Source organism: Cololabis saira, chromosome 9, assembly GCF_033807715.1.
Source record: "Cololabis saira isolate AMF1-May2022 chromosome 9, fColSai1.1, whole genome shotgun sequence".
NCBI lineage: Eukaryota > Metazoa > Chordata > Actinopteri > Beloniformes > Belonidae > Cololabis > Cololabis saira.
The window spans coordinates 25,119,523-25,134,111 of NC_084595.1; the positions used below are offsets into that span (position 1 = coordinate 25,119,523).

The 14,589-nt window shown below is 38.6% G+C and overlaps 1 protein-coding gene across 2 annotated transcripts in view; it reads left to right on the forward strand.

Moving 5' to 3' along the window:
• LOC133450373 (GDNF family receptor alpha-2-like) overlaps positions 1 to 14,589 on the forward strand; it is an 81,992-nt gene that overhangs the window by 46,800 nt on the left and 20,603 nt on the right. For both annotated transcript variants that reach the window (XM_061728938.1, XM_061728939.1), the window contains exons 5-6: positions 12,339 to 12,451; positions 13,556 to 13,696. In XM_061728938.1, the coding sequence (XP_061584922.1) occupies positions 12,339 to 12,451; positions 13,556 to 13,696 (254 nt within the window). The remainder of the gene's footprint in view (positions 1 to 12,338; positions 12,452 to 13,555; positions 13,697 to 14,589) is intronic.

Sequence of the window (14,589 nt, forward strand, 5' to 3'; positions counted from 1 at the left end):
GAAAACTTGTTACACATTAGACACCTGTGTGTCTCCAGGTCAAAGTCAAATGTATTCATAGAGCCAAGACTACATAGTACTTTACAATCAAATAAAGATTCCAAATAATCACAGCTCACCAATGAAAATATGAAAACATAATAAACAGAAGTAGATAAAAAAACAAACAAAGAACACTGCAACCAAATGTAGTAGTCCATTTGAAAAGATGTGAGATTAAAGCAAACATTTAGGAGGAGCCTACAAAGTCTACAAAGGAGTCTACAGTCTTAGCAGTTTATTGTGCAGCATATTTGGGACAGCTGCAGCAAAAGCTCAATCATCTCTAGGTTTTAACCTGGATCTTGGAAAATCAAGGAGAAACTGCCTGGCTGATGGCAGGGGTGTGGATGTGAAGAAGATCTGATAAATAAGATGGTCCAAATCCATTTACAACTTTAAAAGTACGTTTAAAATCAATTGGAAATCAGACAGGGAGCCAAGTAGAGGGATGCCAACACTGGAGACATGTGATCATGCTTTTTTTTTGCCAGTTAAAAGAAGAGCTACTGCGTGCTGAAATATTGTAAAACCCCCCAAAGAAGACTGATCTGAACCCACATGAAGCGCGTACAGTCGCCTCTCGGCTTCAGCTGGTATTCCAGGCTTTATCACAAAACTACATCAGCAGACAATGGCCCGCCACAGGTGGATCAAAAACTTAGTGAGTGATTTAACTTGGTGGCAACTTTGGAGCCTAAAACACATTGTTTTGTGTCAGTGTAAGCCAATATCTGCTGTTGTCTGTGACTTTAGCAAGCGATTAATGCCACTCGTTTAAACATATTCTAGCCTAGGGGCATCTTGCAACGGAACTGACCATACAGCCCCTTCATAGACTCTCACTTCTTGCTCTGCTTCACGAATATCATAGCCTTTAGTCCTCCCAAGGCATCCATTGCATCTTCCCAATTTACTTTTAGCTACATAATCAGGACTTGTCGGCAGGACTTAGATCCCAGAACCAAGTTTGGTCCCAGGTCGGTTGCTGTAGTTTTGAGTGGAAAAGTATATCGCTATGAATATTTAAGTTATTTGCAACATCCAAGTATCACTTAAAAGAGTTAGCCTTCAGTTAACCCATGGTTAAAGACTTCTGGCTTTTTTAAAACTTAAATCTCAGCACGCTTTGCTATAAAAGAACAGAGGAAACTTTCTTGGCGCTGTTCTCCCCTTTGAGAGATGAGTCGGTAAGGAGTCTGCCATTTAATGACAGGCCTGTTTCCCTCTGGAGACTCCTTTTCGACTCGAAAAAAGGATGTATGTAGGTTGCTCAAACTCATTCCATCTGTGCACAAAGGATGAATCAAGGAGTGGTCGGTATAGCAAGAGGAAGGGAGGAAGAGATAATGAGATAGAGAGAGGGAGAGGAGGAGAAGGGGTTTCCGCAGAATCAATCTGGGCTGTAAAGCTACTGCAGTGGGTTGGAGGTCAGTGATTTGGTCACACAGCTCTGGATCTCTGCAGCAGACTCCACAGGCCATCAGAGCCTTTGCAGCTCCCTACAGCATATGCTTGTGAAGACAGGGTCTCAAAACACACTCAGTCAAATTATTTACTTAAGTGAAGAGTTGCAATTTAAGCCTTTGAACAAACAGAAAAAGGACTTCAAATCCGGCTTCACTTTGAGCCTGCCGGAAGCCAATTTGGCTATGATTTCACCTCTGTAGAATTTTCAGATTGTTCCAGGTGAAGCCTGTGCTCAGTCATAAAAGAAAGGAAAAAAACTTTAAATGCTTGAGAGGATTTCAATTATGTCATTTTGGCCTGGTCTTGAGTGGCATATGGCACTAGAAAGTAGCATTCTCTTCTGGCTCTCTGTGGAGACGATTGCTGACATACTCTGGAGAGCAAGATGGACGGAGAACAAATATTAAATGGAGCAGCTTTTACTTCATACACCTGGTCGTACTCTTGCTGCGGTTATTACAGCCTCACTTTCCATAATCTTGCAGAAACAGACAAATACTAGAATTGCTATGTTTATTTCTGTTTCCCTTTTTACTTCACTTACTCACATTTTCATTTTGCTTTTCCTAATAATTTTTTCAGAACTCTTTCAGTGGCACCAACCTTTTATCATTTTGGACTGCTTAGTCCACAGGGTGACCGTATGTGCAGGCAGAGAACACGCCTGATGAGGTCTAACCCAGAGACCATGGAGTTGTATTCATATGTAGCATATTGACTTCAATGTTTGATTCATTTCCCCTGCTCACAAGGCTCGCCCTCTGCTCTTTGACTGAGTTCTTCAGCCACTGCTTCTTTAAAGTTGGTAGCTGAGAGATAATCGATCATCGTACAGGTAACCTGACCCAGTTTGGGATATGCACTGTACCAAGCTGCTGTTGCTTACAGAAAACTCTCAGCATATTACTCTCTCTCTTTTTCACGCAGACACACATGCACACACACACACACTGCCCTAAATCAACAGTCTTCTCTCCTGTATCTGACAACTCAAGCCCTACTGAGTGGGACCTGTGTGGGGAGAATGTCTGGCCCAGAGGACATTACTCTGTACAGCTCCTAAGATGGAGCTGAGAGAAATCAGGATGCTGCTGCACTTTTATCATCAGTTTTCTCCCACTTTTTTTCCCCTCCCACATTCAGTCTCACAAAAAATGTTTTTTTTTTTGCCATTTTACTTGTGAGGACCCTTAAAGTATTCCCTGGCCACTAATTCTGCCACATCCTCCAGCCCTCAATTATAGTACAGTTGGTTTTTCATGAAGTACCGCACTATTAATGAGCAGCCAACAGTTGACTGTGTGGAATTCTTGGAGAATAAACTACTTTATTATGTACAGAAATACAGCACAAAATGAGGCCATGACTGGAGCTCAGTGTGTAAATTACATTATAAACTCAAATATATACGTACATATCTGTACATTTCAGTGTATAAAAAAAAGCCAGTTCAGTAATTCAAAGTCTTTGTTATTAGGGCCTGAGCACTGACAGTGCGAAGGCCCTAGGGCCTATTGTATCTGTAGGAATTTTTTTCCTCCTTCTTCCGACGAAATGAGGGCCTTTTTGCCCCCCTAAACGTGCCCCAACAGTCACCAAATTTTGCACGCAAGCCAGGCCTGGCGAAAAATGTGATATTTCATGGTTTGTATTAATGGGGATGGCCTAATGGCTCAACAGCGCCCCCTAGGAAACTTTGTGCCTCAAGCCCCACAATACGGTTTGACGTACATGCACGAAAATCGCTACACACCTGTATCATGTCGCAACTTAAAGAAAAGTCTCTTGGCGCCATGGCCGAAACCAAACACGAAGTCGGCCATTTTGAATTAATCGTGTCATTTTGGCACAATTTATGGCATTTTTCTGCGGCCGCTTCTTCGCCCGAACCGTAACGTGCACCCAGGTGTGTTATACATCAAAATGTGCGTCTTGATCCTGCGACGATGCGCATTACTTTTCTCAGTCAAAAGCGTTACCGTGGCGACGCGATACACCAAAAAGCTGATTGGTCCATATTTGATAGTTCCTACTTTCTGTCATAACTTTTGAATGGTTTGACATAGAGAGTCGTTGGTGGTGTCATCGGACTCAGTTTTGAATCCTTGAACATAATTGGTGCAAATTAGCCCCGCCCCTTCTTCTGATTGGTCGATATTTGATAGTCCCTATTTTCTGCCATAACTTTTGAATGGTTTGACATACAGAGTCGTGGGTGGTGTCATCGGACTCGGTTTTGAGTCCTTGACCTTTATTGGTGAAAATTGCACGTCTGAGGGCCCGTTCATCGCTGCTTGCAGCTTTAATTTATATTTGTCTTTCTTTTTGTAATTCTTGCAAATGAAGACTCTGACATATTTTTCATTGTAAAACTCACATAATGATAGAGTTCACTCAGCACCATTTTTCTGCTCATTTAATTTATGTAGTCATGTGAAAAAGAAAGTACTCCCTCTGCTCATTCTAATAATAATTACAAAAAAAATCTCATCCTAGATAGGTATTGAATTTGGGCAACTAAAATCTCAATTAAAAAAAGCATTACATTATACACCCAGCAATTGTTAATCGAAAGCAAATAGAGACAAATTCTAAAAGCAGATAGTGAAAAACTCAGTATTCCTCATGACTCAACAGCTTATAGTAGCATCAATAATTTGAAATAAGTGTTTTCTGTATGACAGCATCAGCATCTCGCATCAAAATTTGAAATGATTTAAATGATTGAGGTTTGCAGAAATTTGTTCAAGCACAGCTTTCTGAACGTCGTGCTACAGCGATTTTAATCAGGTTAGGGTCCAGACCCTAAAGGTTGACTGGATCATTGCAACACCTTGATTCTTTTTGTTTCATTTTAAGCCAGGCTTAAAATAAAGCAACGCTTAAAATTTTACATTTTTAAAACAACAGGATTATCACTGCAAACACACATCTACACAAATGATTGAAAACGCTGTAGGTACAGTAGCAATGCAACTTTGCTGACACACGTATGAAACCACAACACAGATATACATTACATAAAGGTCTTCTTCCCCACAGCTCTCTGTTCATGAAACTCTCGCACTACAGCCACTACAGCCATGTTCATCTCATCTGTCCAAAGGAAATTGTTCCAAGAATTTTTGTGTTTGTTTTTTTTCCCAATTTTAGGAATTTTTTTAAACTTAAACCACCATGTTTCTTTTTAGTACAAACAGACTTTCTCTATGCTGTTCTCCCAAAGAAGCCCTGTTTATTCAGTATTTTTCCATTAGTATAGATTTATCATTTCCATTCCAGTTGGAGGTCAAAAGTTTGGGTTCATGATGTAAGAGAGTTGCTGTACAGGTTTTGTCAACCACTCACCATGAACATGCAATAGAAAAAAAAATGGAAAGAGACCTTTTGAAAATCATTTGGATATATTTTAGTTATTCTTTAATATTTGTGAATTATAAGAAGAAGAAAAAACTTTTTTGAGGAATTTTTTACCAATTGCTTTTTCCATCTTCAATGGAAAAGAGAATCGGCAGTGGCATCAGTCCTCTGCTATATCCACAGAGGGTGCATTTGGGAGCTGACCTTCCAGTACCTTACTCTGACAAACACAGGCACTTAACCTTTTAAATATAGTTTATATGTGGATAAAGTGTTTTCAGGTCACTTCATGATAAAATACATAAAAATATGGCATTTTCAGATATTCTTAATACATAAGAGGCAAGATTATTAAATGGTAAAATAAATGCATTTTGTCCCTTTCTTATTTCAGTACAATATTAGTGTGTAAACCATAGACAGCATAGGAAGAACTGGAAAGACCCTCTGTAATGGCATTCATAGTGTTTCCGAGGAGTGCTTTTGAAGGCTTTTTTTCCCCTTGTACTGCAGCACTCCATCTTGCAAATGGACGGAACAGGCAGGGTGAAAGCCTGCTGTAGCACACCCACCATATGTGCATCACAATTAGCTATTTTAGCGAGGCCGACTTACCTAATGCAAACTTCTGATGCTAATTAGTATAACTTTACATGAATTCTGATTCTAAACTTTCCAAAATTACCCTCCTGTATAGTTGCAGTGGACTAGAAATCTAGCAACAGAGACCAAAGCTGTATTTTGAACCATGTTTTTAATATGTTTATTTCTGCTGCAAAGTTGTCCATTTTAATGTGAGGGTGAATGGAGCCAGCCCCAGTTGCTAGTAGAGGATCTTTCCTCACTTCCACAGTGGCTTTCTCCCAGAAGTTCGAAAGTTGCTACTTAAACATACAGTAGAATTGCAGACACATTTTTCTTTAAGAAAAAGTCTAATTTTGTAAAAGATAAATGAGTGGAGTACTACAATGAAATGTATTAATGTTTAATGTTTATTAATATTGAGTTAAATATAATTAAATATTTACTTGGGGATTAAACAAAGACCTAACAAACTATCGAAAAACCTTGCAATCTAAAATAAAACTGGCGTTCCAGACCTGGACACAGTCTCAAGCTCTCAAAATGCTCCAATAAAGAAACAAGTATTAGATCACACAAATTCTTGTCATATCTATTCACTCTATGAGCCCCAGACAGACTGCAGAGATACTCTGATGACTGCAGAAGTGGGTTGTGATCAGAAGGCCGGGTACAGTGAACCGGTGGATCACTTTGTGAGATTGTGTGAGAACAATCACCTTATATTTTGAACATGAACAAGACAGAAGAGATGTTAGCAATTAGAAAGAATTATATCTATAATTATCTGTTCTGGCAGCAGACCTGGAGGTGGTTGAGGATAACTTGGCATTTTCACCTGGAATATAGACTGAACTGGAAATCCAATGATGAGGCTGTCTAGAAGAGGCGATTAAACAAACATTACCAACTGAAGAACCCTTGGTCATTCAACCTTTGCATATATTATTTACATCTATGGTGGATATTTTTATTTGGGGCAGGAGTATCAGAGCCAATGACCCCAAAAAGAACTAAAAAAAATGATAAAGAAAGATGGCTCTGTGCTGGTGACTGCTCTGGAGCCCCTGGAGCAGCTTGTGGAGAGCAGAATGTGGCACAAGCTGCTAAATATAAAGGAAACACAACACATCCTCTACACAATATGCTTAAAAAACAACAGGGCATCTTTAGTTTGAGACTTTTCAGTTCTGCTGCAATAAGGAACAGTACAGAAGGTCATTTCTGCCCACTGCAATAACTTCTTACAATAAAACTCTGTATCTTTAGGATGATGGATCGGTTTATTTCCTATTTTTTACATTTTTTAAAGTAAATAATGTATTTCAGAAATTGAATCCAATTCAATTGAATTACAAGCTATCGGAGTGAGTGTTAAAAGTGCAAGCATAAGTGTTTGTCAACTGGTGACCTTTTCCTCGTATATACAGTCCTCTGCAGTGTGTGGTTTATTCAGCCTTTTGATTCTGTGGAAACATGGTTTGCTTGCTAGTCACATGGGAAAGCATCAAAGGAGGTGAAAGGGAAGAAAGCTGGAGAGTGGAAGAAAAGTAATGAGCTGAATGGGACATGAGACGGAAAGAGTTGTGCATTTAATTCCAATACATGGATTAGTATATAGCCCTTTACTTTCCTGACTATAATCTCTAAAGGAACATGGCATAGCGGAAAAATGCAGTCATTACTGACAAAGCTTTCCTTTCCTTTACAATCTCCTTCTAACATCCCTGTATCTATTATTCATGCAAACATTATAGATAGGTTTCAGACGTATCTAAAGAATTGTGGCTTTGTGGTTTTGAACGTGTCAATTAGCGACTCCTCTCACTATTTATTAGTCTTACTTTGAAGTCAAGTCTCAGTGGAAATTTTACCACACACTTTCTCAAAACATTCCACGGGATGTTTTTTCTTTTCTTCTTCTAATTATTAATATAGGTTCTGCAGTGTTTCGCTAACTGCCTCAGTCTATCAGAGATAGAGGATCCATTTGTTTTATGTGTTCACTTCATCTCACAGATGTCTCTTTGTCTTGTTCAGAGAGTATTTAAGGGGTTCCAATAACCTTAAATAAAAAGCTCAGTCTTTTATCAAACTGGCAGCACAGCCCTTCAGCATTCATCCCAGTGATGTTCGTTATGGTGTTCCAAGACTGGTAGAAGCTCTTTTATTTAATTATTTTTGTAATTAACAAAGAAAAGGGGGGAAAAAAAGGTGCAATTAAGTGAATATGCAACTGCTCAATATTGTTTCTTGTCTTATTTTTTGGGATTTTCACATCAATATTGCAGGGCAGGTAGTGTTGCCAGCCCATTTCTCTGCTGAGTAAGGGAACATAAGGTTCTGGCATGGGACAGAAGCTTAAGTGTGTTATGTTCTGAATGAATGCCATCTGTCCACATTGCCCTTTCAAAAGTATTGACTGGAAATCGCGATGAGTAAAGCGATGCCAAAAAAAGGAAAGCCTCTGCCCAGAAACTAAGTTTGGGTGAGACGGACAGTCACCTTTGACCAGAGCAATAGAGACATTGTTCCAGGGTCATCAACAGAAATGCATTTGTAGAAAACACAAGCAAAAGACACGGAGAACTGTTTATCTCTGTTCACAGAACTTTTCTTACAAGGTCAATGCTGCTCTTGACGGATTTTCTTATGTTTTGATTTTTTTTTGACATATTGAGCAGTGCTGATAATACAAGAAAGAAGACTGTAAAAAGAGAATAATAGTCAAATCTCAAGTTTTCCCTGTGCCTTTCGCTCTGGCGTTTTAACATCAAGCAAAACAGGGCACACACATGGGTCCTGTTGATTGAACCATATGTGCAGATCCCCTCGCAATGAATTTTCCGTTTATATCAATGTGACTGAGGAGGAAAGTAGAGAGGAGAGCATAGATATGGTCAGAGGAGCACAAAAGATGGGAAAATAAAGCCAAGTGGGGAGAGTGGAGCGAGCTTACAAAGAAAGATCTTTTGTTTTTCTCATTTGCTTCATAACGTCTATTATGTTGGGAGCTATTGTTTCATAGTTATTGTTTTGCCTGCTAGATGAGATATGCTTTTTAAATCCTCTAAGGCTGAAGGCTGGGAGTGATAAGAATGAGCACCCGCGTTTTAGCGTTTAACAGAAATAAACATCTGTGGAAAAGCTCATATTTGTGGAAAGAGCAGAGAGGTGAGGTGTCAAAACCAGACAGGACTCTCAATTAATTGTTTTTAAATAGAAGCTTATAACTTATTTTCTTCCTTTCTGCTTCCCTTTATAAGGAAATTATTCTCTGAGATTGATACTCATCTGATTTAAGTCACATTGTTTGTCATGGACATCAAGTGATAGGAAAAAGAATCATTATAAAAAAGCCATTACTTTTCTATTATTGCCCAGCTGGATGGACAGGCACTGAGCACTCACCCGACTGACTGTGTTTAAAATGTCAGGGTGGTTGAAAGACGTCTACCTATATGGGGGCTCCCCTGCCACTTCCCCGGGGGCTGAGTACCTGAAACGACCATAAGACTCAGTTGAGCTGGACAGCCTGTAATTTCAGCAGCGAGACATGCTTTGCCGAGATATAATGGAAAGTCCGTGGAAACCATGAAATCCGCTGCATCCTGAAGTTGGAACGCCATTGTCTGAACACTCAGGACACTTCTCTAAACTTTAAATTACAGTTTTTTAGCTGTCATTGTCTGAAATAGCTCCACTGCTAAAAAAGCAATGTGTGCTGGTTTCTTTGAAGCTCTGTGGACTATTCTCTTCAAACAGAGACCCACAATTCACGTTCTTTGTTTGTACAAAGGTACAAGACAATTAAAGACAGTAAAAGACATAGTAAAATGGTAAAAGTGCTTTGAAACGTTGCTTTGTTGAGACACAGCAGTGTCGTTCTCTCTTTTCTACCTTGTATCTTTATTTTAGCATCTGTTGCTGGATGGTGGGTACAAGTCCCTTCTTTCAAGCTAAGTGGAGGTGGAGGAGGGAAAGCTCTAAATGAAGATGTTACAAGGGATATTATTGTATTTGTGTGTGTTTTTCCTTTCCAATTATTATCTTGAGCGCATGTAAATCTCGTTCAGCCGCAGTACTCTACAGAGCAAGCATATGTCCGGTTTTGTGATTCAAGGTTACGCAACATACTGTATGTCATGTTTGCAGCGTGTCATATCAAGATGATCTCTGGGTGATCTGTAGGGAGACTGGATGGAGTTGAAGTAATGAAGTGTATCTGATTTCCCCTAGCAAATCCCAGAGTGTATTGGGGTTTGCTGCTGGAAGTCCAAGCCCATCACACAACAGTGGTTTGGTTTCAGCTATGGTCAATGACATAGAAAGGAAACTACTGACAGGTGGATTGTTATCTCATCACACTTTATCCCCCCTCAGCCAAAGGCTTGTGTTCCTGTATGTGGATTTAAAATGCAGTATAACATCACATCTGTGTGGAACATTTCTCTGACAGACGGCAACATGCGTGCATGTATTCTTCTCTGTAACATTTCCTGAATGACAATGTCCCTTGTGTGGACTCATTAGATTGTTTGTTCCTTGATAAACATGCAGGTAGAGGCTCAGAATCATTACAATTCATCTCATCCCATCCAATTACTTAAAAAAGGTAGAAATGATGAATAACTGATCAAGCAGTGCCACTGTGATGTAATGCATATTTAAAAACATGGCAATATGTAAATTTCTGTGACATTAACATTCTACCTTTTTAGGTTACGATGCATCATCAGCACTTTGTCGAGGTGGTTGTTTTATTAAACATGAATCTTTTGAATACTACTGTTGCAGACGCATTAGTCAAAGTTTCTCACTAACTATGGTGTAATTGAGTGAATAAATGGGAATGTTTTACAGTTTTACTAATAAGCCAAGTATGCAGACAAAAAGTACTTCTAAAACCATATTTATTTAATGTGTTACTCTTATTTTTTTATGCAATTTAATTTATACTTCCCAAAGATTTTAAAATTATACACATAGTTTTTTTTCTATGTGTGCTATTTTCTGTACCTCTGTTCTCCGAAATGAAGAGAAGACAGTGAGGTAGAAATATGATCTGGGCAAAACCTGTTTTTTTTTGTATTTTTTCTTGTCCTAAAAACATTTTTTTTTTTTTAAATGCACCTGGCTTCACAAATCATACCGTAAATAAATTGATAAATCACTAGTCATTAATATAAGCTTTACTACTACTATACAGGCATAGTATCAGATTTCTTTTTAAATTCTCTGTTGCCTTTTAAGAAATGTGGAAGACATTGAAATGAAAAGACTTCATACATTTCATGGGCAGCCTTTTAGATAGCTTTGTGGAAACAAGCAAAGATGACACTGTCTTTGTGCCACAAATAAAGGAGCAATTTTACATATTGTCTCAACTGTGTGCACCGCCAAACAGTTAAGGAAAAAAGGCAAAGGAAGGTGGCTGTGGAAAATGTTGCAAGTCATAAGAGTAGCATTTGTTTTTGAAAATATCACACTCATTTTACTGTGTTGAGTGTTTTCAATTCAAAACAGCAAATCTGTTCAGTCAGACAAATTAAAACATCTGCCTACGGTAAAACACGGCTGACTCAAGTGTAGGCAGGATGTTAGGATTTATTAGACACTTGTATTTTGGTAATAGCTGATCATCCTTTCCTGCAAAGTGGTAGTGACAGCCATTGACTGAATAAAACAAGGAGACACATGTGAGAATCTTGTTATGTAGGGAAGATTTCTTGTAAACATTTAGATGGAATAACTAACAAAATCTCATATGTGAACATTTAATATATAGCTAACAGTCAAGAGATTATGAATTTATCTTAACTAATGAGTAGAAATGGAGTTTAACTTTAGTTCAGTCTCATTTCACAGAAAATTAGGAAAAAAAAGCAATAACAGCATCACTGGTTTCATATAACAATCCTATACAGTCTAACTGTTAATTAACGTCTTTATGAGAATTAAATGTGATTTAAATGTCTCACAATTATTATGTAAAGAATCCAATTAAAAGGATTTTAAAACAGAAAAAATGGCCAAACTAGACAATAAAAGGAGAATTTTGGAGACTGCCCATGCCGTGCAACCTTTCCACGTTTGTGTGTGTGCGTGTGTCTGTGTGTCCGTGTGTGCGTGCGTGCGTGCGTGCGTGCGTGGATGCATTTTTATGTGTGTGTGTGTGTGTTTCCGTTCACTTACGACAAGACAGCCACAGGTACATTACAATTATTTTTAAGTTAATGCTGAAAATAGTGGTCAGTCCAAGTCAGGGTGAATGACTCATGACCAAACAGAGGAAAAGAGGGCAAGAAATGTGCAATGACTGTGACTCAGTTAGTGGACAGTTGTGATGTGAACAGCACAGACAGGACAACTTTGCACACATTTCTCCCACAAAACACTTAAGTGGATTAGCAATGCCTCCTTAGGGAACGACACACTTACAGACTCATCACAAACACAGTGAAACAAAACACATCATTTTTAACAGGCGCCAACTGTTTGTGGTGCGACCTGTGACTTTTGGGAATTCCTTTAGATGTCCAAGATAAGAATTGAGCCTATCGAGTCAAAAGAGGAATTTCCTCTCTTATCCATACACAATATGTACTGCAACATGAATTATGTGGCATGCTTTAAAGATAGTTGATGGCTTAATGAGTCATAAGTGAGAACTGGTTGCTATTCAGAGCACCTGTTGTCGAGACCAGGGAACAGATGTTACATACACTTTCACAGTTTGATACAAGTTACTTTTGGCAGTGCTCTATAGTAAAAATTGTGCCAAATGCAACTCTTTTATCAATATTTTTTTTGTTTAGTGTTTGTGTTTATCTGTGATGCACTTGGAGTTTATAACTAAGCCACTGCCCCTCTTTCTCTGTCCGTAGGTCAAGATTGGCCGATTACATAGCCAACTGCTGGGTGACTCCACACACTATGGGCACCTGTCCTAACCAAGACAATCATCAAGCCTGTTTGAATTCTTATGCAAGGCTCATCGGTCAGTAAAGGGCTGTGAGTGACAATGTGATGGGTTTGGAACCTTATTGAGCGAAGGTGGGAGTGAAATGGGCGGATTCAAACCGAGATGCACTTTCAGAATAATTTTTCAGAATTCTTTTTGGGAGCGGGGTGTTCACATACATGGGGAGATAAAGCTTGATGGTTGTCAGCGTGTAAAGGAAGAAACAACATGACAGCAGTTAAGTATCCTTTATCTCTAAGACCAGATAGAGAAGAAAGTTTCTCTCTCTCTCTCTCTCTCTCTCTCTCTCTCTCTCTCTCTCTCTCTCTCTCTCTCTCTCTCTCTCTCTCTCTCTCTCTCTCTTTTTTTTAACCCCATTCTGGACTGATAGCTCTACCAGCACACAGTAAATTAGGGAATAGATGCACTGAGAGAGTGTTTACTTAATTAAAACATTTGACGACCATCTGTTTGGTCATAATAAATGAGCAGCCACTGATGCATGCATATTTTCTGGTCTCCTAAGTGATGTTGTGGACAGATACCAGAACTTTGAGTTCAAATTCATCCAAGCTTATCATAGTTATTATTATTATTATTATTATTATTATTATTATTATTATTATTATTATTATTATTATTATTATTATTATTATTATTATTATTAATGTTAATATTAATATTATTATTATTATTATTTTCATCTGTTGTTGCTTATTGGATGAGGTGACATTGTAAGTCAGTGCCTCCTTGTCTTGCGATCTTGCAGTACAAGTAATAATGTGCACAGTGCTACACAAAATGCCTTTGAAGTTCATTACTCCAGCTTAAAACACTGACGGAGAGAGTTAAAAAACAAAATACTTCTGTGATGTAGTGCTTTATTTAAACAAGATGTACTGTACAGTTATGAAAGCAACTCCCTTACAAAACATTTATATCATAATGGCCTCCTTTTCCTCTAAAATCAGCACTCCAGAATAGTTCCTGTAAACTGGTACAGAGTGAAACCGTTCCTGTGACTAACATTTTGTTGCCCATTTTACATACTATTTGCAGTAAATGTAGTCCATTATTGTCCATTAGTGACCTGTACCTGTCTGTCCTAATGGGTGCATTTTTGTGTGGATGTCTTTACAGGGACTGAAATGACTCCCAACTATGTCGACAGCAGCATCGCCAACTGGACCATCTCCCCATGGTGCACCTGCAAAGGCAGTGGAAACCAAGAGGAGGAGTGTTTGAACTTCCTGCGCTATTTCACCAATAACACGTGCCTAAGTGAGCCCACTCATCACATGCATACTCTGCATACATCAAAGTGTGTTTTGCAACTGATAGGAGTCCAACAGTCATCTAATATTGATGACGGCAAAAGTGTGTGATGCAGTAGTTACCCCTGCTAACATGATTGAAGAGCATGAGCCAGGAACTTTTGCCTAATGCAACTTTAATGGGTTTTATGTCAGATTCTGCTTGAAAGTGTTGTTGAGCTCTTCAACAAGATATTTGAGATTTTACTGGAGAGCTGAATGAAGAGGGGGCGTGTTGAGATTGGCTTACATTTTATTTGACTGCTAAAAAACAACAAAATAATCAGCTTATTGAAACTGGAGAAATTAAATGTGTTTAGCGAGGTAGGAAGGGGCAAACAGAGGCTAAAGTGATTATTAAAAATATTTATTGGTGAACTGGTGATTGGAGAGAATATTACATTCCTTTATCCACTGATTAAGTTGGAATTAAACATTCTTCGTTTCTCAGAGGCGAGTAATTTTTTTATCACTTGTCATCCCTCTTGTGGGAAAGATCTGCCCAGACTTTTAATACAAAAGAAACCATTTGCATGTCATTTTCACATTTAATCTGAGAGGGCTTATCCTTTAAAAGAGAAGAATGTCATGAAAAAGAACAGACTAGCAGAAATGGAATAAAAGGGAACGGTAACAGTAAAATACATTCCATTTGTACAACTAATGCACAACACTCACGGTGCTGCATGACAGAGTGGTTATTTTCAAATGTCCTTATGCTTTTTCACTCTAATGTGAAATATGGCAGAGCTCCTTCCTTGTTACGGCATAGGGAGCAGTGTCATCAGCCCTACAAGACACCATTGCCTATAACATGTTCCATTGTGTGAATAATGCTTTCAGACCATTTCAATAGATTGC